General features: G+C 40.7%; 1 protein-coding gene across 1 annotated transcript in view; it reads left to right on the top strand.

Annotated features, from left to right (window-relative positions):
* LOC136862018 (uncharacterized) overlaps positions 1-20,647 on the top strand; it is a 53,816-nt gene extending 33,169 nt beyond the window's left edge. Inside the window, exons 6-8 of the mRNA XM_067138858.2 lie at positions 6,844-7,004; positions 12,891-13,052; positions 20,518-20,647. Coding sequence (XP_066994959.2) covers positions 6,844-7,004; positions 12,891-13,052; positions 20,518-20,607 — 413 coding nt within the window. The 3' untranslated portion in view covers positions 20,608-20,647. The remainder of the gene's footprint in view (positions 1-6,843; positions 7,005-12,890; positions 13,053-20,517) is intronic.
* The last annotated feature ends 2,806 nt before the right edge of the window (positions 20,648-23,453 follow it).

The raw sequence follows: 23,453 nt of genomic DNA, 5'->3' as shown, positions 1-23,453 counted from the left end.
AGCCACATATTGATATGCAGTCCATCGGAACACTTTTCATTGAGTTCATTTTCCTATGGGCGTGTGTAAAGGAAAATGAAACTTACTGTACCGTACTGAAGCAATGTATGTTTGCATGACATATCTACCCATTCCTCAGCGGGTCCAGAAAAATGTAGACACTCTTTAGTAGTTAATATCTATGGAAGAAAATGACATATCGTTGCAATTCTTGCGCAGTTGTGTAGTCCATTGTATCAATCAATCAATCAATCAATCAATCAATCAATCAATCAATCAATCAATCAATCAATCAATCAATCAATCAATCAATCAATCAATCAATCAATCAATCAATCAATCAATCAATCAATCAATCAATCAATCAATCAATCAATCAATCAATCAATCAATCAATCAATCAATCACTACTGATCTGCATTTAGGGCAGTCGCCCAGGTGGCAGATTCCCTATCTGTTGTTTTCCTAGCCTTTTCTTAAATGATTGCAAAGAAATTGGATATTTATTGAACATCTCCCTTGGTAAGTTATTCCAATCCCTAACTCCACTTCCTATAAACGTTTATTTGCCCCAATTTGTCCTCTTGAATTTCAACTTTATCTTCATATTGTGATCTTTCCTACTTTTAAAGACTCCATCCAAACATTCGTCTACTGATGTCCTTCCACGCCATCTCTCCACTGACAGCTCGGAACATACCACTAAGTCGAACAGCTTGTCTCCTTTCTCCCAAGTCTTCCCAGCCAAAACTTTGCAACATTTTTGTAACGCTACTCTTTTGTCGGAAATCGCCTAGAACAAATCGAGCTGCTTTTCTTTGGATTTTTCCAGTTCCTGAATCAAGTAATCCTGGTAAGGGTCCCATACACTGGAACCATACTCTAGTTGGGGTCTCAGCAGAGACAAATATGCTCTCTACTTTTATATCCTTACTACAACCCCTAAATACTCTCGTAACCATGGGCAGAGATCTGTACCCTTTATTTACAATCATATTTATCTGATTACCCCAATGAAGATCTTTCCTTATATTAATACCTATGTATTTACAATGATCCCCAAAGGGAACTTTCACCCCATCAACGCAGTAATTAAAACTGAGAGGATTTTTCCTATTTGTGAAACTCACAATCTGACTTTTGTCCCCGTTTATCATCATACCATTGCCTCCTGTCCATCTCACAACATTATCGAGGTCATTTTGCAGTTGCTCACAATCTTGTAACTTATTTATTACTCTGTACAGAATAACATCATCTGCGAAAAGCCTTATCTCTGATTCCACTACTTTACACATATCATTGATATATATAAGAAAACATAAAGGTCCTATAATACTGCCTTGAGGAATTCCCCTCTTAATTTTTACAGGGACAGATAAAGCTTCACCTACTCTAATTCTCTGAGTTCTATTTTCTAGAAACAGAGCCACCCATTCAGTCACGCTTTTTTCTAGTCCTATTGCACTCATTTTTGCCAGTAGTCCCATGATCTACCCTATCAAATGCCTTAGATAAGTCAATCGCAATACAGTCCAATTGACCTCCTGAATCCAGGATATCTGCTATATCTTGCTGGAATCCTACAAGTTGGGCTTCAGTGGACTAACCTTTCCTAAACCCATACTGCCTTGTATTCTCAACAGATGATGAAGGTCACGTGAATGGTGCAACAAGCTTGGCGCGCGTTTTCCAGCAGATGACAATGCAACAATGAATGAAGTAAGATTGTCGTTTGAACAAAGCAAGGCCGTATTGAAGTGGTAACGGAAGTACGAAAACATGATGGAGGTACAACGACAATGGCGTAATGTATAAAGAACTCAGCCGACAACACGAACAACAGTCTATCGTATTCGGGATCAATTTGAAGCCGACGGCACTGTTCAGGATGTGCATAAGGGAAGGTTTAGCCGATCAAAAATCATCTAGTCCAACTTCCAGCGCTGCTGTGTTGCATCAGTTTACTAGGTCCCCTCAAAAAACTGTGAATCAGTGTGCACCTGAAAGAGGGGTAATCCGATCAACCGTACCATAAATTCTGAAGGCTGCAAGTGGAAAATGTACATTCCAAGATCGCTGCACGCTATGAACGAGGACGACCCGGATCGAGCGATGCAGTACTGAGAGTGCTTTGAAGGCATGCTACGCGAGGATGAATGGTTTGCAGGGATGGTTATCTGGTCTGACGAGGTGCAATTCAAACTGAATGGTACTGTAAACCACGACAACTGCGTGTAGTGGGCTCCTGAAAATCCTCACGTTCATGTGGACAAATATGTCAGTTTACTCTGTGTTAATGTGTGATGTCGTCTGTCATCACCCATTCTTCTTTTAATGTACCGTAACTGGTGAGGTGTATCTTCATGTGCTGCAAACATCGATTTTACCTGCCACCTACGGTCAGATTTACGGTTGACGCGAAATCTTTTTCCGGAAAGCGAGTACCAAATTCTCCAAAACTTGATACCCGATAAAGGTTGGCAGCTGATAAATGGCCTGTGAAACGAAATCTTTCTTCTGCATGTAGTAAAATAGTATCACATGTTTTCAAAACAGCGATCCGTTTTAGTTGCTGGAAAGTTCGCTGCCGCTTAGGAGGAACTGGAGCTTCGTAGTCATTAGTTTCCTCTAAATCAGAGCGAATGCTTCTGATGTTATGAACAAAGTCCGCTACGAATTCAGATACCAAGACAGGGTCATTATTACGCATCTGAATTTGGGAGAACAGTATATCAACATGAGGCATCACTCTATGGAAGAAATTCAACCAGTAGGCCTATATGAAGTCAGCGTCGTTCAGTAATCTGATAAATCCAGAAGCTTGTCCTACAGTGTTTTGATATGCCTCTATTTCGCATATTGTTTGGAAGCATTCAATCAGGACGTCTCTGTTTTCGAAAACTGTATTGACAATGCGGGTCTGAAAGTTCCAACGCGTTGGAGCTGCTTTCGGCAAACGGCGCGTTACAACTGTATCTAGTAGTTCGGTGCGTTTACTAGAGCGACTGAAAAAGGAGGAAATTCCCTGAATATAACCGAAAAATATCTTCACTTCTTTTATATCGGACGTGGCTTTCTGCATAATCAAATTTCCTACATGAGAATAACAATGAACAAAATTAGCTTCATTATATACTTCCTTTATGTGTGCTTGTACACCAGTCTGCGCACCGCTCATTACACTAGTCCCATCAAATGTTTGACAAATTAGTTTTCAGGAGTTTTGTCATTACCCAACTTACTTAGTTCACTAAAAATCACAGAGCTTATACCTTCAGCTGTATGACTGGATGCCAGAAAGAAACCCCAAAACCGCTAATGTATTTCGCCATTTATGTGATAGCGAAATATAAGCACCACCTGCATTTTCGTTGCATTGTCGGTTGTTTCCTCTTCTTGGATGGCTAAGTAATTAGCAGCACTGATTTATTTCATTATAAAAGTATGACATACTTCGAGCAGAGCATCTAGTATATCGTTCTGTATCGTCTTCGACGTACCCTTAAAAACTGTTGCAGATTCTAAATGTTCTTTCATTGCGATATGCAAGCTAGCTACGAAGTCAACTAAACCGTAAAATATTCCAGGTTTGTTTGAATCGGTTGATCCATCATGGCCGGGGAGCGTAAGTTCAAACACACCGCAGAATTTCACACAATCACTCAGACGAGATAAAATATATCTATTTTTGTCGACCTGTTCATGCTGTTTACGAAGTGAAAGTCTGTACCCACTATCAAGTTGCATCCTTATGTCCAGCTCACTTAGAAGTGCAAGATCCATTTCGTTGTTTAAATGTTTCTTCAATTCACTGAGTTTTTGTTCAGGTTTTCATTCAAATGCTTTAAATCTTTGACACCTTTTGTGCTCCAAAAATTAATTTCTTTCTTCGCATCCACATAACCATTTCGCTTTAGCATACATACCACTTTTAAATTTTCTGTTGAAATTCCTGTTTTTTCCTTCCGTCTGCTGCACAATAATCATATCAGGTCGCGCTGGTCCTAAACTCTTGGCACGAACTCTGGTCTCAAAATGTAATTGCTTTCCAATTAACTCACTGCCTTTATTCATTCTGAAATAAACAAGCACACAAATACACAAAATATAACACTGAAGAGAATTCATGTCACACCCAGTGTTATTGTAACTAACTTATCAGTAGCACCTCAGGCAAAAGAGAACGCCTGTAAGTGCCGGAACAAAATGTTACTGTTGCTAATTATTGGTCTCTTGGTTATCTGATATCTTATATCAGATATAGAAACATGGTAACCTCATTTAAGATAACTTATTTTAATAATTCAAACATCTGAAAACAACTAAATCCCTGCAGGAGCGATATGAACGCATTTTTTAAATAAAAAAGACTAAAATAATATTAGATTTACTTTAGTTACAGAATTGGTGAATTGGCTACACTGATGTTTGTAAAGCGTGGATATTTCTCGTGATCTGTTATTTGCTCCATGCGCATGCACTGCAGAAGTCCTCAAGGATCTGAGTGCCCAACCTGAAGTACTCCCCGTCGCCCGCTCACCAACACAAGCCCACAGCTGTCATGGACGATCACCATCTTCAAATACTGTGTCCTAATACGCAGGCGCGTCTTTTGGGCACGAGACGGTCTAGTGCCCAGAGCTCTACAGTTCGCCTCCCACTCGCCTCACAAGGTTCCTGCAGTCATTGTCGCGTTAACAGCAACAGTTTGTCTCTTTAATTACAAAATGTATCCTCTCTTCGTGCTTAAAGACGTGGTAGGTTTAAATACCTACCAAAATCCGTAATCCAGTTAAGAATATAACATTTTGTCGTGAAAATATTTGTAGAAATAATTCTGTTGTTCGGCTGTAGCCCAACTAAATTATAAATTATTTCCTGAAATTCTGAGTGCAAAAACTTGACAGGGCACGTGCCCCTGTGCCCCTAAGGGCCCACCGCCACTCGTGCGGTGTGTGGTCAAATGCATTACGTATGATGTTTCAGTGCGCTATTCTGATGAATTTCCATAAAAACAAGTGCACATAGGTGTGATAAAGTGAAAGTGAAAGTGATTACACCAAAACAATAACATTTTGATGGTAGACAGCTGTTGATTGCTCCTCATATTCTTCTATCGGATTGGTCACTAAAGCTATGAGCTAAATATTGATGGAAACTCTAGCGACCTCTCACGTGAGCTCTAAGAACATTCATATCAAGTGTGTGGTCTTCGTGGTAAAGAAATATTGATTTCGAAACCAGTCGTCGGAGTTTTTGAAGATGGATTTCCGTGTTTTTCCAGTCTCACGTCTAGATAATTTCAAGTCTGTATTTTTGATAAGGTGATAGCCTAGCTATCTTCCTAATCAGATCCCAACATCGCCAAAAACCCATTACAGCTAATGACCTACTATAACATGTGTGCTCGCTTGGTGATTCACATAACTTGTAGGTATCTCTAGTATAACATAGGGGGCATGATATCCGAGTGATATACCCACTGGATTCTAACCAGGGTGGCAGGGGTTCGAATCCCAGTGAATACATGGGCGATTTTTGAAATTAATTCTATACCCTCATAACAGCGTGTGGTTCATTTTCCGTTTAAAACCGACTGGATATCATGTGGCTATGACCACGATATCAAGAGTCACGTAAGATGACTTGCTTGCTAATAAGGGTTGTACAAATGAAACATTACACTATATCTATTGGACAGCAAACACTGTATCACAACGACAGCATATTAATGATAGTTCGAGAGAGTCCGCAGAAATTCATATCCACTGTTGAGGCACCTGTTCCAGTCTTAAACAACTTTCTGCATACCCTATACAACGAAGGATTTTAGTTGCTTGTTGAGCCATTCTTCCGCAGCATCAGGAACCTCCTGACCCACGGTGCAACGCTGGATCGTCAGTGATTCTTCAGATACCAACAAAGGCATGACTGCTCGTCTGAAGGAAGGGAAGAGATCTTGGTTGCAAAGCGGATGATCCACAAGATTCTCAGCGAAAATGGCATCGACTGTCCTTTTTTCTGTTAGCAGCTTGTTGATGTGCGTTGCATGGAAAACTTCGTAACAGTCCAGCCAGACAAACCACCTTCTTTGCAAGAATTCGATCATACGACGTTGTATTCCTTCATTTTGACGTAACCATAAAACATGAAAGATGCCAATTCCTTTCCTCTTCTAAACGGGCGCTAAAAAAATGAAATGGCGTATGGCTTTTAGTTCCGGGATTGTCCGAGGATATGTTCAGCTCGTCAGGTGCAGGTCCTTTGATTTGACACCCGTAGGTGACCTGCGCGTCGTGATGAAGATGAAATGATGATGAAGACGATACATACACCCAGCCCTCGTGCCAGCGAAATTAACCAATGATGGTTAAATTTCCCGACTCTAGCGGGAATCGAACCCGGGACCCCTGTGGCCAAAGGCAAGCATGCTAACCATTTAACCATGGAGCCGGACTAAACGGGCGCTGTCTCGATCTGACGACGTTCTGGGTTGTTAATACAAACATCAAAACATACAGAGCAGCCACCTCCCGGTCGTCCTCTCAGTCATTTACAGTATTTCCAGCTTTGTTTGTGTTTCTTTAGAATAACCAATACAGGAAACGTAGTGCATTCTGACAAAAAAAGAAAATTCATATCACTCACAAAACTTGTTACTATCTCTAGAAGAACACACAAGACCTGTTACGAGTTTATAATAAATCTCAAAGAAACCTCAACTCTTGTGGTGACCTCTCAATAAAATTCCTAAAATCTGTTCTTCGCATCATTATTGATCTGAACTTTTTCAAACCAGTGTTTAAACTATATTATTTTTGTATTGTTTCTTTAATACAGGTGGAGTTGTATTCACATCCAAGAAAGAAGGCACAGAGGAGCATTCCGGAAGCCTCATTTCTCCGATATTCCATAGCCGGAATATGAGGGATAAGGGAAATGGCACTGGCTGTGTCGAATTCTGGTACATGACCCAAGGCTACGGGATCTACAATATAAAGGTAGGCCATTCATTCGATACCAAGTAAATGTAACATTATTCTTCAATGCGACTCAACAGTTGGAGCGTGCTCAAGGGGAAGGTTTATTTTTAACATATTTTCTACCTGAACTGTCTTGACCAAATTTTCTCTTCCCTAGTCCCGAGTATACTAAGAGTATATTAGGCCTAGTTCTCCTTTGATGACCTTCAAGGTATTTCTCTTACCCAATGATAAATTGAAGCGCTGAAAATACAACTAGACCAGGTGATATTCTACGTCAAAGTTTCTGCACAGTAATTAACGAAAAGAGCTAATATGAGAAATGGCCTATGAAAAAAAGTTGTTTTATCCTCAGATCGTTCCTCTCCATCTTCCTGAAATTCTTGATTTTATAGAGGTGAGCACTTGGTGTTGATTTAGCCTAGTTTAACTACTGTGTGCTCTTCGTGACTCCAACACTTTTTGGGGGTATGTCTTCACTATTGAATGTTTCTGCAGTGGTGTGTGATGTAATGCATTGTGTGTAGATGAGATGTTGTGTATTAAGGCAAACAAATACACCCTGTCCCAGAGTCAGAGGAATTAACCATAAGCAGGTAAAATCACTGGTTCGTTAAGGAATTGAACCCGGAGCCCTCTGAACTGACGACCAGCATGCTTAATATTCAGTCCTCAGATCATCTTTGAATCTTAAGATCACGATCCTCTCTTCGCTGTTATATTAATAACTTCAAATGTCCCCACCTCACTACAAGAGTGCAAATACTCCATCAATGCTTTTCAGAAGGTGATTGTCCTAGTTCCTGCAATTTTACGGGCCGTTCTGTTTGTACTTTCTCTTTCAGAAACTATCAGCAAGTTCCCATTAAAAAAAAATATGATGAGTCAGTATCTTTGTATTCTTCACTCTTTGAATGTATATTTTGAACAGAATCATCATTTACCGAAGGTTCCATTTGCTTCAACACCATGCGTTGCATAAACCATTTCCGTGGATGGATATCCATCACCAACCAGGAAAACACTTCAAATGGCTATGCATTGTGAAAAAGAGCAATGGACTTTGTCTGTGGAGTTGGTTTAAAATAGACCGAGACTGGACTTGGACATCTTGTATTTTCAGCGCTTCAATTCATCCTGTGATTTTGGGATAAGTATTTATATACTGTACGTCCTACTTCAGGGGACTAATGCAAGTTGCTTTACGTCGCACCGACACAGATAGGTCTTATTGCGACGATGGGACAGGAAAGGGCTAGGAGTGGCAAGGAAGCGGTAGTGGCCTTAATTAAGGTACATCCCAGCATTTGCCTGGTGTGAAAATGGGAAACCAAGGAAAATCATCTTCAGGGCTGCCAACAGTGAGGTTCGAACCCACTATCTCCCGAATACTGGACACTGGCCGCACTTAAGAGACTGCAGCTATCGAGCTCGGTAGGAGACTAATGAAATCGAGGAACTTAAGCTACCTCCTTGTGGTACACTCTAAATAACTTTTACCACACTATAGTCTGAGAAGTTGGGTTAGTGAAACATTGGGAAAAGTTATTTCCGCGAAATGTAGGCTACAGGTTTTTCTTTTCCTTATATCAGAGACTTTGTAACTGTTCTCCTTTGTTCGTTCCAACGGTGCTCCCACCTTGGCAGGTATGATCCTGGCTCAGTCTGGTGGTATTTGAAGGTGCCTCGTGTCTGTAAATTTACTGGCAGGACTAAATTCCCGTTCCTTGGTGTCTCCAAAAACAGTAAGAGTAGTTACTGGGACATAAAACCAGTAACATTATTCTTTCAGACCAGCCTTTTCTGTTTAATCATCTCCAAAACCACATCCGAGTTTTTCTAACCTATCGTTTTCTTGTTTTCCCAGGGTTGCTGTTTCATTCCCATATGTTTTCACACTCGATAGTGGCCTCTGGTATTGAATACAGAACCATTACCTTATGAACTCTCAATGTTTTTACTTTTTCTGCATCAAACCAAAATAGACAAGTAGATACGGATTACATCGATTTTATAATTATTTTTATAATACCAGCGATGATGAAAAGAAAACCACATAGGCTTTAGCATGGAAAAACTAAACACAGATTTAAATATTGATGGTCACCTTTGCTCCATGAATACCTAATTATTTTAACAACTGGAAACCACATCCACTGTTGTGTGTAAAATTGCAACTCAAAATTAAATGTTATCACCTTGGTTTTTAATTATTATTATTAATAGGGACTGTTTTTTACAATGCTGTTATAATCATTCTGTATATTAATTAGCCAAGAAATTTCTAGTATTTTCCTTTTGGCCATGTATGTTGTCAAGGACTTTAAAAAAATTCAGCCTATCACTTTTTGTGTCTGGAAGTATACGTGTGCTGTGTATATTGATAAATGAAGAAATGTTTTTGTTGAAGTTGCCCATTATCTCATATGGTAACTAACATTAAAATATTAAAATATTAATATTTTCAATATTGTTTGACTTGATGTAAATTTCAGCTTTTATATAGATACAGATTTTCTATTAATTAACACACACTTCTTCTTTTGTGTGTCTGTAATATTTTAGCTTGCTTTATCAACTTTTCTGTTAAATTACTGTAATTTGTAGATCTGTTGTCTAGTCATGTAGTTTGTCATTTTTATCTTATTGCTGAAGTTGCCTTTTATTTTAGGCTAATGGTATAGGGTATGCTAATACATAATATATTCTAAACTAGTTTTGAAATGGATTGATTGTCTTCCCTTAATCTGTATTTTTTGTGTTGATATATCTGTTACCTGCAATATGTGTTTTGCTCCTGATTCTTCTAAGGTTTCATGTTATCTTCACTCCTGAACACTTTGTGGATAACTTTCTCACTCGCTCTTCTCATTGACAGCTGCTTTTTGGCATACAGTCCAATAGTTATTTTTGCACATGAGCATCCAGGCTATCTAGGTGAGAAAGGGTTCTGTTATTTTACTTTGAGTGGGGCCTGTGCTGTATGTGGTTCTCTCTTGTGAGAAGTTACAAGGGCATTTCAAGAACTTGTTGTATTTCTAGGAACCCTAAAACATACTTGGAATTTCTCCCCTCATATTGGGGCTTTCTTTCTGTTTTGAGCTCAGGTCTGAACTTGCGAACAATGGTGTGGTCAACAGTGTATGACATTGATCAAAAGCAGGTAACATCAACTTTGTGCTGAACTTGTAGTATATTGTCATACACTCTTGCACAGAATTTGCTAGTTTTTGTTTGTAGTTTGTGTACTACTTGTGAACTTGCATGTGTAGATACTAGATAGTAAAATTTTACTTTTACTCCTTTGTGTAATATCGGTATGATTATTGGTTTTTAAAATATTATGTAAGTAGCAGAATTCTCATTTTATACAGATATTTTAAAGAAACAGTAAAGAACTTCCATTTATAAAAAGCACAGGCTAACCATGTGACTGTCGGTATCCAATTTACTTCCATTTAGCTTCTACATAGTCAATATTAAGAGACCTAGGTTAAATATAAGAGAAAATATAACTCGTGTAAAATGAACAATATTTCAATGCCCTCCAAAATTTAAATGAACTACTTGTATTTCCAGCTTTTGACACTGAGCAGTGTAGATGTGTGATGATGAAGTTTCATAGATAGCCTTTGGCAAAAACATGGAAGTTCTATTGCTCAAATAGAGCAAGATAGAAAGTCATGAAAAGTAGCCATGTTTTTATTTGTCAGTATCTTCAACAAATTTAGGCCATAGTCATATCAGAGAAGGCATTTCTCGTAAATGCAAAAATAAGTGAGAAGCTTGTGGAATATTGAGACAAAACATCAGGCCATCATTAATTTGCTTTTGAGGCACTGAGTTGGATTTTATGTAAACATTAATGTATATGTGGTGCCTGGTATTTAAGATTAAAATATAAGTTGGTGAAGTAATTGTCTAGGTTCTTTCCTTGCACAGAAGGATGTTAGCGATCTCTAATGACGAGTTTAAAGGACTATAACACCATGCTACATGTGGAAGTGTCTTGTGACTCAAAGCCCAAGAAAATGTAGCCATACTGAAAAGGGTTCATTCCGATACAAACTACAACAGCTTCATTGAAGCCTGCAAGAAGTATGGTTTTGTTGTTTCCAAGAATGGCATCTCTGGTAATGCCTGGATGGGACCAGTTCCAAAGGGGAAAAGGCAGGCAAATCGACACGCCTCAAGACATTCTTCCGAGATGATGGTGAGATGATGAGGAGGAGGAAGAAGAAGAAGAAGGTTAAGACCTTCAACAGACAAATATCTAGCCACCCAGAAATCTCTTGAAAATAAGTTGGACAAATCTGTATATACTGTCAACACTAATCAGTTGGGACCTTCATTTTAAGAGGTTGTGGCCGGCGGCATATAGCAGTTTATAATTTTACTTCTAGGAGAAATCGATAAGTGTCGAAATGTGTAAATATAGCTATCTTGAAATACTCATAATATGAGAGATTTTTTAAGCAATCATTCTCACTAATTTTATGTCTGTTATCTCTAGATTATATCCATAACGAATTCTATTTATATATTTAAGGCCGTTGTGTATGTTCAGTCTTCAGCCCTAAGGCTGCTTGGATCCTCAACAGCTCTGCCATCAGCTATCATAGATGGCCTAGGCATCACTGAAGAGGCATACTAGGATAATGAGGTGTGAGGTAGTGTCCCGTTGCTTTCCTCACCGAGCTAGAAGTTGCTATTACATATCAGTCTGCCAAGCCCACTGAAATGCATGCCCCGACCGACCCTATGAGCAACATTTTCATACCATTCATAGCAGGGACTGGCTGCACAAGAAATAGCATTACTAGCATCGCTCATACCTCAGTCACTTTCATATTGTCAAAGCCAATGAAAGTAACAAAATTGCTCTAGCCTATACCAAAAGACATAGTGCACTGTAAACACTAGGTCCTGCCAGCAAATGCATTCAAGACCGTTATGATACTTAATTTTATACCTTCGAAGATACAATGAACAAATTGTACCCGTAAGGCTGATGACACACGGAGCGGTTTTTGCCTAGTCGGCCGCCGCCTGTGATTGATACACAGAGCGGTTTTTGCCGACTGTGACGAAACCACTGCCTGCTCGAACTGCATCTAAATACGCAGTCATCGGGTGAGTATCGAGCAGGCAGTGGACAAAACACATTAGTGAGCGCGACCTTAGGTGAGGAAGCTAGCTAACATTATATAAAAAGAAATGATTGTTCTTATTCTTATTCCAAAAGTCCACTTACACTATATGTCCTTTTACGTGTATATTATTGAATTTCAAAGACACTTCATGATATCTAATACAGAAATACTTACCAATGATGTAATCGCCGAGTAAATTCAGCCACGGTCGACTGGATCCCTCGCTAGAGCGACGCATCAAGTCGGCCGTGATTCAGCTGAATGTATTAAATCAATGGCGCTAGAGCGCGCACAAAGTCTTTAAAACGCTCGCTGCGCCGCCAGCTAAATGACAGGCCGAGTCGGAAAATCTGCCGCCTGTCGGCGAGCACCGCTGTGTCTGTTTCATCCCATCTGATACAATAGAAACATGCACCGACTCGGCTACCGACTTGGCAAAAACCGCTCCATGTGTCATCAGCCTTATGATCAATATGTAATTATCACAGCAACTCTATTTGTTTATGCGCCTCTTAATAATTACAAACCAAGTTTAACAGTCGTCTCCTAGGTGGCCTCTTCTTCATCCTGCTCTCTATTGTTGTATCTTCTATTAACTTGCATGATCACGTCACCGAAACTGTTTCACGCTCACAGATTTATCCCGCATATTAAGTCATTTTAAGCCTTTTACTCTTATTCATGTGTCACCATCATACATGTTTCCGCTAGCAATCTATGTCTACTGTAGAAACACTACATTTTCTTGCAGGTGTTGCAGCGTTTACTGTCCAGTCCTTTGCAGGTCTTGGATCTTGATACAACTCCCGTGATCCTGCAGTGGCATTCCGGAGACCTTGTCCATCCGCCACCGTCAAAAGATAATGATTATCTTTATGTATCTTCGAAATTATCCACGGATTCTCCTTTTACGGTACGCATCAGTTTTAGTGGTTAAGTGCTGTATTTTATCGAACTGAACAAAACACACAGTAGTGACAAAGAGTTTAAGACCAGCAGCAAATGTCTTATTAGATCATTCCGGTTGTGATGTTTCCCTTACCTTCAACAACCTTCAGTTATAATTCATTTCTATCATTCTCAATACTTCCACGTCTTTATCTCTATATTATAACAATGAATATATATTATACAAGGTGTAATTGAAACAAAGCACGTCATGGGAACTGGCAGTGGAATATTATATTCTAAGCAATCATCTTCAAAGTTTTACTCCTATCTAAATTAGTGTAGAAGAAAATAAATCTCGACGTCAAGAGACATTGGATATCCCATCTGATAAACATAACGTCAACACAGCTGTGATCTCCCCAGGTCGCCCTCTCCTCCAAGGCTCAGCAGAGTTCTAGGTCAATGCGTCTCGAGGTCTGTGCTCTGGGATCTGCAGACGGGTACGAACTCTGAGTACAAGCAGAATGGCTTTATCAAATCATGAAATGTGTGATATGATTTTAATTTATAAAATGGGTAATATAATTTGGGCGGAACGAATGTATCGGGAACGTTTTCCCAACCGAGGACACCCAAGTGATCGGGCTTTTGTAGCTGCTCTTCAGAGACTTCGAAACACTGGACAACTGCATCCTACATTTGAAGGAAGGGATTGTTCACCGGGACTGATATCGATACTACTTTTTTCTTTTAAACAACAATAAATAAATAAATAAATAAATAAATAAATAAATAAATAAATAAATAAATAAATAAATAAATAAATAAATAAATAAATAAATAAATAAATTCCACACTCACCGAGTAGGTTACACGGTACTACCGGCTAAAATATACCAATATGTTATGTGAGGTTGTAACAACAACAACAACAACAACAACAACAACAGGGATTTTACAAAACGAGCACCGCTATTCCATTATCAGCTGTCTGCCTACCCTCCTAATCTTGCTAACAGACAGTCATACTTGGATTACGTAAAAACTTCCTTACACCGACCTTGTATCGCCCCAGACTCGTCTACCTACAGCAAACTTATTTCGCCATTGTTGCCTGAAGACTTACTAAAAACGCAAAAACTTTGCGATTTTATTTTTAATATTAATCTTTACTACTTTAAAAACACCATTCAAACTTATTCGTCTACTGAAGTCATTCCACGCCATTTCTCCACTGACAGATCAGAACATACCACATAGGCGAGCAGCTCGTCTCCTTTTTCTCAAGTCTTCCCAGCCCAAAGTTTGCAACATTTTCGTAACACTGCTTTATTTGTCGGAAATCACCCAGAATAAGTCGTGCTACTTTTCTTTGGATTTTTCCGGTTCTTGAATCAAGTAATCCTACTGATATGATTTTAACCAAACTCCAATTGTGGTATTACCTCCGACATACATTAGTGTCCAAAAGTTAAACATAAGTTACGAGTAAGCAGGGCAACAGGAAATAGACCGCAAATCGCACGACATATGCACCTACCAACCTTACGTGTTCGCTCTGTATGGGAAAGGAGTGTTCCCTGCTTTGACTAACGGCGTAACCGCGAGGTAATCATATCCAGTGCCTGCGCCCCATATTCCCTCAGTCGTGTTTGCCCTGTTATAGTGTGCGGAGTGTAGCCTCGTGGTGAACGTGACAACATAATGGCACAACGAGGCCATTTTGACCCCGTTTTGTAGGGTAGAATACTCGGCCGCCCGGAAGCAGGCCAGACACAGACAGACTGAAGTCGCCGTATCCTTGAATGTGCCACAAAGTGTTATTTCCAGGCTTTGGAGACGATTTAGAGACACAGGAGATGTTAGTCGTAGGCCAGTATCAGATCGACCAAGGTTAACCACCCCACGTGTTGTTTGAGTCATCAGTCCATAGACTGGTTTGATGCAACCCTCCATGCCACCCTATCCTGTGCTATCCTTTTCATTTCTGCATAACTACTGCATCCTACATCTGCTCTAATCTGCTTGTCATATTCATACCTTGGCCTACCCCTACCGTTCTTACCACCTACACTTCCTTCAAAAACCAACTGAACAAGTCCTGGGTGTCTTAAGATGTGTCCTATCATTCTATCTCTTCTTCTTGTCAAATTTAGCCAAATCGATCTCCTCCCGCCAATTCGATTCAGTATCTCTTCATTTGTGATTCGATCTATCCATCTCACCTTCAGCATTCTTCTGTAACACCACATTTCAAAAGCTTCTATTATCTTTCTTTCTGATCTAGTTATCGTCCATGTTTCACTTTCATACAACGCCACGCTCCACACAAAAGTCTTGAAAAACGTATTTCTAATTCCTATATCAATGTTTGAAGTGAGCAAATTTCTTTTCTTAAGAAAGCTCTTCGTTGCTTGTGCTAATCTGCATTTTATGTCCTCCTTACTTCTGCCATCGTTAGTTATTTTACTACCCAAGTAACAATATTCATCTACTTCCTTTAAGACTTCAGCTCCTAATTTAATATTTTCTGCATCACCTGCCTTCGTTCGACTGCACAACATTACATTTGTTTTGGACTTATTTATTTTCATATTGTACTCCATATCCAAGACTTCATCCATACCATTTAGCAGCTTCTCGAGATCTTCTGCAGTCTCAGACAAAATAACAATATCATCGGCAAATCTCAAGGTTTTGATTTCCTCTCCTTGGAGTGTGCTTCCCTTTCCAAATTTCTCTTTGATTACCTTTACTGCCTGTTCTGTGTAAACGTTAAAAAGGAGGGGGGACAAACTGCAGCCTTGCCTCACTCCTCTCTGGATTGCTGCTTTTTTCAAAGCCCTCGATTCTTATCACTGCAGACTGATTTTTATACAGATTGTAGATAATTCTTCGTTCTCGGTATCTGATCCCAATCACCTGCAGAATCTTAAATAGCTTGGTCCAATCGACATTATCGAATGCCTTTTCTAGATCTACGAATGCCATGTACGTGGGCTTGTCCTTCTTGATTCGATCCTATAATATCAGACGTAAAGCCAGGATTGCTTCTCGTATTCCTACATTTCTTCTGAAGCCAAACTGATCTTCTCCCAACTCAGCTTCAACTTGTTTTTCCATTCTTCTGCAAACAATACGTGTTAAAATTTTGCAGGCATGAGATACTAAACTAATGGTGCGATAGTTTTCATACCTGTCAGCACCGGCCTTCTTGGGAATAGGTATAACAACTTTCTGCCGAAAATCGGATGTGATTTCTCCTGTCTCATACATCTTACACACTAAATGGAATAACCTTGCCAAGCTGGTTTCTCCTAAGGCAGTCAGTAATTCAGAGGGAATGTCATCAATTCCAGGTGCCTTGTTCCTATTTAGATCGCTCACAGCTCTGTCAAACTCTGAACTCAAAACTGGGTCTCCCATTTCATCCGCATCAACAGCCTCTTCTTGTTCCAGAAGCAATTTATCTACATCTTCACCTTGATACAACTGTTGGTTATGTTCCTGCCATCTATCTGCTTTGTCTTCTTTCCCTGGAAGTGGCTTTCCATCTGAGCTCTTAATATTCATACACCTACATTTCCTTTCTCCAAAGGTTTCCTTGACTTTCCTGTATGCAGCATCTACCTTTCCTAGAACCACAACCTTCGACATCCTTGCACTTCTCCTTCAGGCAGTCTTCCTTAGCTACCTTGCACTTTCTGTCCACTTCATTCTTTAATCGCTTGTATTCTTTTCTGCCCTCATCATTTCTAGCATTCTTGTATTTTCGTCGTTCAACCATCAGATCTAGTATCTCCTGAGTTATCCACTGATTCTTAGTTGATCTTTTCTTCCTTCCTAACATTTCTTCAGCAGCCCTGCTGACTTCATTTTTCATGACTATCCACTCTTCCTCTACTGTGTTTCCTTTAGCCTTTTCATTAAGTCCTTTTGCAACATGTTCCTTGAAACAATCCTTCACACTCTTTTCTTTCAGCTTGTCTACTGTAGATACCATATTTTTGCATTCTATCCTTTCTTCAATTCCTTCAGCTTCAGATGGCATTTCATGACCAACAAGTTGTGGTCAGAGTCCACGTCTGCTCCTGGGAAAGTTTTGCAATCCAACACCTGGTTTCAGCCTAATCATAATGAAGTGTATTCGATACCTTCCAGTGTCTCCAGGTCTCGTCCATGTATTAAGCCGTCGTTTGTGGTGTTTGAAAGAAGTATTGGCAAGGACTAAATTATGATCAGTGCAGAATTCAACCAGCCGACTTCCTCTTTCGTTCCTTTGTCCCAATCCAAATTATCCTGCTGTATTACTTTATCTTCCTTGGCCTACCACTGCATTCCAGTCTCCCATCACAATTAGATTCTCGTCACCTTTTACATATTGTATTAAATCTTCGATCTCTTCATATGTTCTTTCGACTTTCTCATCATCTGCTGAGCTAGTAGGCATATAGACCTGCTATATTGTGGTGGGCATTGGTTTGGTGTCAATCTTAACGACAATAATTCTTTCACTATGCTGGTCATAGTAGCTTACCCGCTGAGCTATTTTCTTATTCATTATTAAACCAACTCCTGCATTTCCCCTGTTTGATTTTATGTTGATAATTAGGTAGTCACCTGACCAAAAATCCTGTTCTTCCTGCCAACGTACTTCACTTATACCAACTACATCTAACTTTAGTCTATCCATCTCCCTTTTCAGATTCTCTAATCTACCACAACGATTCAAACTTATAACATTCCACGCTCCTACTCGCAGAATGTTAGTATCCATCTTCCTGATGATCGCCCCCTCTCGTGTAGTCCCCACCCGGAGGTCCGAATGGGGTACTAGTTTACGTCCGGAATATTTTACCCTGGAGTAAGCCATCATCAGTACATCATTCATACAGAGAGAGCTGCATGTCCTCGGGAGTTAGTTACGGCTGTAGTTTCCCGTTGCTTTCAGCCGAGTAGCAGTATCAACACAGCTAAGCCATATTGAGTATTATTACAAGGCCATACCAGTCAATCATCCAGACTGCCGCCCTTGCAACTTCCGAAAGGCTGCTACCCCCGTTTCGATGAACCATTCCTTAGTCTGGCCTCTCAACAGATGAAAATGAAAACCTACAACCTGTTTTCCAGACATTGACCGGGTCAGGGATGGAATGAATGAATTAGATATAGGCTATTAGGACGACGGGGTCGCCACTCCCAAAGTGATTTATTAATGACTGATAGAGGCTATGAAATGAGAATGGAGAGTGTTGCTGGAATGAAAGATGACAAGGAAAACAGAGTACCCGGAGAAAATACCTGTCCCGCCTCCGCTTTGTCCAACACAAATCTCACACGGAGTGACCGGGCTTTGAACCACGGTATCCAGCGGTGAGAGGCCGATGCGCTGCCGTCTGAGCCACGGAGGCTCTGTCTCTCAACAGATACCCATCCGATATGGTTGCACCTGCCGCTCGGCTCTCTGCTTCATTGGGACACGCAAGTCTCCCCACCGCGGTAAGGTCACACGGTTCGCAGGGGAGGAACCACCCCACAGCAAGACCGATATCTGGCCTTAACCGCCCGACGAAATCGGAGTGCATCTGCAAAGCAATTGTCGGAGGAGCTTGTAGCCGTCTCAGGGGTTGCCGTTTCCTGGCAAACTGTGTACCGGAGGCTCAGAACAGCAGGGCTGTTTACCCGACATCCAGCGGTGTGCGTCCCGCTCACTCCTGCACGGAGACGGGCCCGTTTACTGTGGAGCAGTCAACATCGAAACTAGACCATGAACGAAGTGATGCATGTGCTCTTCACAGATGAATCCCGCTTCAGTTTGCAGAACGATTCCTGTCGTATATTAATCTGGAGAAAACCGGGTAGCCGATACAACCACAGGAACATCGTGGAACGGATCCAGTATGGTGGTGGTGGCGTCATGGTGTGGAGCGGCATCATGTTGAATGGCCGTACGGATCTGCACATCTTCATGTGTGCTCCGAGGAATACTGCTAACAATCGAGGATACATGGATTAGGTACTGAGACCACATGTTCGACTCTTCAGAGGTGCGGTTGCTCCAGACTTCCTCTTAATGGATGATAATGCCAGACCGCACCACGCTGCTCTGGTGGATGAATTTCTAGCTGGGGAAGACATTCGTTTCATGGACTGGCTAGCGGGGTTTGCGGATTTGAATCCTATAGAACACGTCTGGGATGCACTGGGAAGGCGAATTGCATCCCGTCAGCCTCCACCAAGGACACTCCAAGACCTTCGCATTGCCCTTTCGGAGGAATGTGATCGATTGCCACAAGAGCTCTTGGACCATCTGATAGAGAGCATGCCACGTCGCTGCGAAGCATGTGAACCGTTAGCGGTAAACATACACACTGTTAACAGCATATTCTGTTGTGGAAGACATTGCCAAGTTTTGTTAGTTGTTTTCAAAGGGGTACCTTAGCTATCATAACCTTTCTGACACTGTTTTTAGGACAAGTTGTGTGACATATGGTGCCTGATTCAGCTTCCGTTTGTCCAGCAATCCGTCTGACATTCCTATCATGCAGTATGGCCTATTTTAGTGATTATGCTTAACTTTCGGACACTTGTGTACATACTCTCTCCTTTATCCTTACTACAACCGCTGAATACCCTCATAACCATATGAAGACATCTATAACCTAGGTACTTACCGAGATTCCCATGAAATACTTTCACCTCTTCAACGCTTAATTAAGTTTATTTCCCCCCTTTTATAACAAAATATCGGAATAAATCATCCTTATTTTTCTCAATGAGCTTATATGAAACACTTGCGCTAAAATTCAGTCTTCTCTCTTCGTGGGAAGAGATATTTTGTGATGTTGTGTTTAGGGTAGTTACCACAATTTCACCCCGCTTACTACAAAGGAATATATATTTACTTTGGTTATAAGGAATACCTGTGCCTCAAGCGTAGTCAGAAATGTTCCATTTAGTGATAACGTGTTTAGGGTATTTACCCCAGTTTGTACCTCATTATTTCAGAAAATGGATTAAAACATCCTTACTTTTTAATCACCCTGCAAGGAACAGCTGCAAAGAATTTCATCCCTTTAGCTTCGTGGGATGTGTGAGAATTAGTGAATGAGTGAGTGAGTCAGGGCTTTTATTTTTATATGGATTCTGAGTGTCATATTAAAAAATAATTATGATATCAGTTCCATTTCAACACAACAGAATCTGGTATATGCTTAACTCCTTTGATGAATTTAACTTACAGTCAACTTAAGGAAGCCAGTGTAATATATTTTCCATGATTCCAAGAAATTTATAAAGTCGTTGTGAAAAAGAACAGAAATATTCGGCTTCACATTTTAAGAGTCCATAAAGGATATCGCAGAGGATTTCACATAATTATATCAAATGTTTAAGAACTATGTCATACTTTTACGTCATAGGTACAGATTAATTTATTTAATACATGTAATTATTTACTGACTATTCAAACATTTATTTGGTTCTAGGTGGAGATCGAATTCACGACTGCCTGGGGAGTTATTGCTTTAGATGATTTGAGCATAAGCTATACGCCGTGCCCGGAGAAACATATGTGAGATGTTTGATAACGGTTCACTTCGATTAATGTTTAGTAAAGCACAGGAGATGTATTTACGATAAAATTGAATGCGCTATAATTAAGTCATCATTCATTCAGTGATTTCTCTTTCATGTAAATATTTTAACTAGAACATGAATTTAAAATGATAAGTTCAGTGCATGTAATTATTTATTGCTTGTAATAATCTATTACCTTCCATCCTTAATTATTTCCCACCGTAGAGAACTATCTAATATTCTTTTCCTATTACTTGAATACCTGCTGGCAAAAACGTTGTAACCCTCAAAATGCAACTTTGTTCATTTATACAACGTTTTTGCACCCGCACGACCCGTGGCAAAATTTAAACTAAAGAAAAAAAGGCGCTTAACGTTCAAGTTTGCCAACATAACTTCCTACATGCCTCACTCTGACCGCATACATCGTTTACGCATGGAAACCCAGCGTTCTAGAAAAGTGAGGGTTACAACGATTTTGCTGGCAGGTATTCACTTGTTCAAGTCTTCGCCCATGACTGAATGGTTCCTTTCATCACACGCAATTTCATAGAAAATAAATATAGTGAATATAAACAGCGGAATTATCATCATCATCATCATCATCATCACATATCGAAACAGTATCATCACAATCATCATCATCATCATCATTATAGTCACCACCACCTCCATCATCATCATATTCCCATGAGCAGAGTCAATTCGTTGGTTCTTGACATGGCACTTAGTGCGTTCAAATGAATTTTGACGGTACAGGAGCGGGGTCCATTCTTTGGTACTTGACGTGGCACTTAGTTCGTCCAAATGAATCTTGAGGAGCAGGAGCAGAGTCAATTCTTTGGTTCTTGACACGGCACTTACTGCGTTCAAATGAATCTTGAGGAGCAGGAGCACAGTAAATTCTTTGGTTCTTGACACGGCACTTACTACGTTCAAATTAGTCTTGAGGGTGCAGGAGCAGAGTCCATTCTTTGGTTCTTGACGTGGCACTTAGCTCGTTCAAATGAATCTTCAGGGTGCAGGAACAGAGTCAATTCTTTGGTTCTTGACACGGCACTTACTGCGTTCAAATGAATCTTGAGGAGCAGGAGCAGAGTCAATTCTTTGGTTCTTGACACGGCACTTACTACGTTCAAATGAGTCTTGAGGGTGCAGGAACAGAGTCCATTCTTTGGTTCTTGAGGTGGCAATTCGTTCAAATGAACCTTGAGGAGCAGGAGCAGAGTCAGTTCTTTGGTTCTTGATGTGGCACTTACTGCGTTCAAATGAATTTTGAGGGTGCAGGAACAGAGTCCATTCTTTGGTTCTTGACACGGCACTTACTGCGTTCAAATGAATCTTGAGGGTGCAGGAGCGGAGTCCATTCTTTGGTTCTTGACACGGCACTTACTGCGTTCAAATGAACCTTGAGGAGCAGGAGCAGATTCAGTTCTTTGGTTCTTGACACGGCACTTACTGCGTTCAAATGAATCTTGAGGCTGCAGGAGCGGAGTCCATTCTTTGGTTCTTGACACGGCACTTACTACGTTCAAATGAGTCTTGAGGAGCAGGAGCAGAGTCCATTCTTTGGTTCTTGACACGGCACTTAGTTCGTTCAAATGAGTCTTGAGGGTGCAGGAACAGAGTCCATTCTTTGGTTCTTGAGGTGGCACTTACTGCATTCAAATGAATCTTGAGGCTGCAGGAGCGGAGTCCATTCTTTGGTTCTTGAGGTGGCAATTCGTTCAAATGAACCTTGAGGAGCAGGAGCAGAGTCAGTTCTTTGGTTCTTGATGTGGCACTTACTGCGTTCAAATGAATTTTGAGGGTGCAGGAACAGAGTCCATTCTTTGGTTCTTGACGTGGCACTTACTGCGTTCAAATGAATTTTGAGGGTGCAGGAACAGAGTCCATTCTTTGGTTCTTGACGTGGCACTTACTGCGTTCAAATGAATCTTGAGGAGCAGGAGCAGAGTCCATTCTTTGGTTCTTGACGTGGCACTTACTGCGTTCAAATGAATTTTGAGGGTGCAGGAACAGAGTCCATTCTTTGGTTCTTGACACGGCACTTACTGCGTTCAAATGAATCTTGAGGAGCAGGAGCAGAGTCCATTCTTTGGTTCTTGACGTGGCACTTACTGCGTTCAAATGAATCTTGAGGAGCAGGAGCAGAGTCCATTCTTTGGTTCTTGACGTGGCACTTAGTTCGTTCAAATGAACCTTGAGGAGCAGGAGCAGAGTCCATTCTTTGGTTCTTGACGTGGCACTTACTGCGTTCAAATGAGTCTTGAGGGTGCAGGAACAGAGTCCATTCTTTGGTTCTTGAGGTGGCACTTACTGCGTTCAAATGAGTCTTGAGAGTGCAGGAGCGGAGTCCATTCTTTGGTTCTTGAGGTGGCACTTACTGCGTTCAAATGAATCTTGAGGAGCAGGAGCAGAGTCCATTCTTTGGTTCTTGACGTGGCACTTAGTTCGTTCAAATGAACCTTGAGGAGCAGGAGCAGATTCAGTTCTTTGGTTCTTGACACGGCACTTACTGCGTTCAAATGAATCTTGAGGCTGCAGGAGCGGAGTCCATTCTTTGGTTCTTGACACGGCACTTACTGCGTTCAAATGAATCTTGAGGCTGCAGGAGCGGAGTCCATTCTTTGGTTCTTGACACGGCACTTAGTTCGTTCAAATGAATCTTGAGGGTGCAGGAGCGGAGTCCATTCTTTGGTTCTTGACACGGCACTTACTGCGTTCAAATGAATCTTGAGGCTGCAGGAGCGGAGTCCATTCTTTGGTTCTTGACACGGCACTTACTGCGTTCAAATGAATCTTGAGGGTGCAGGAGCGGAGTCCATTCTTTGGTTCTTGAGGT

This window comes from Anabrus simplex, chromosome 1 (assembly GCF_040414725.1).
Source record: "Anabrus simplex isolate iqAnaSimp1 chromosome 1, ASM4041472v1, whole genome shotgun sequence".
NCBI lineage: Eukaryota > Metazoa > Arthropoda > Insecta > Orthoptera > Tettigoniidae > Anabrus > Anabrus simplex.
The sequence above is the reverse complement of the archived record's forward strand: the minus strand, read 5'-3'. Positions and strand labels throughout refer to the sequence as shown.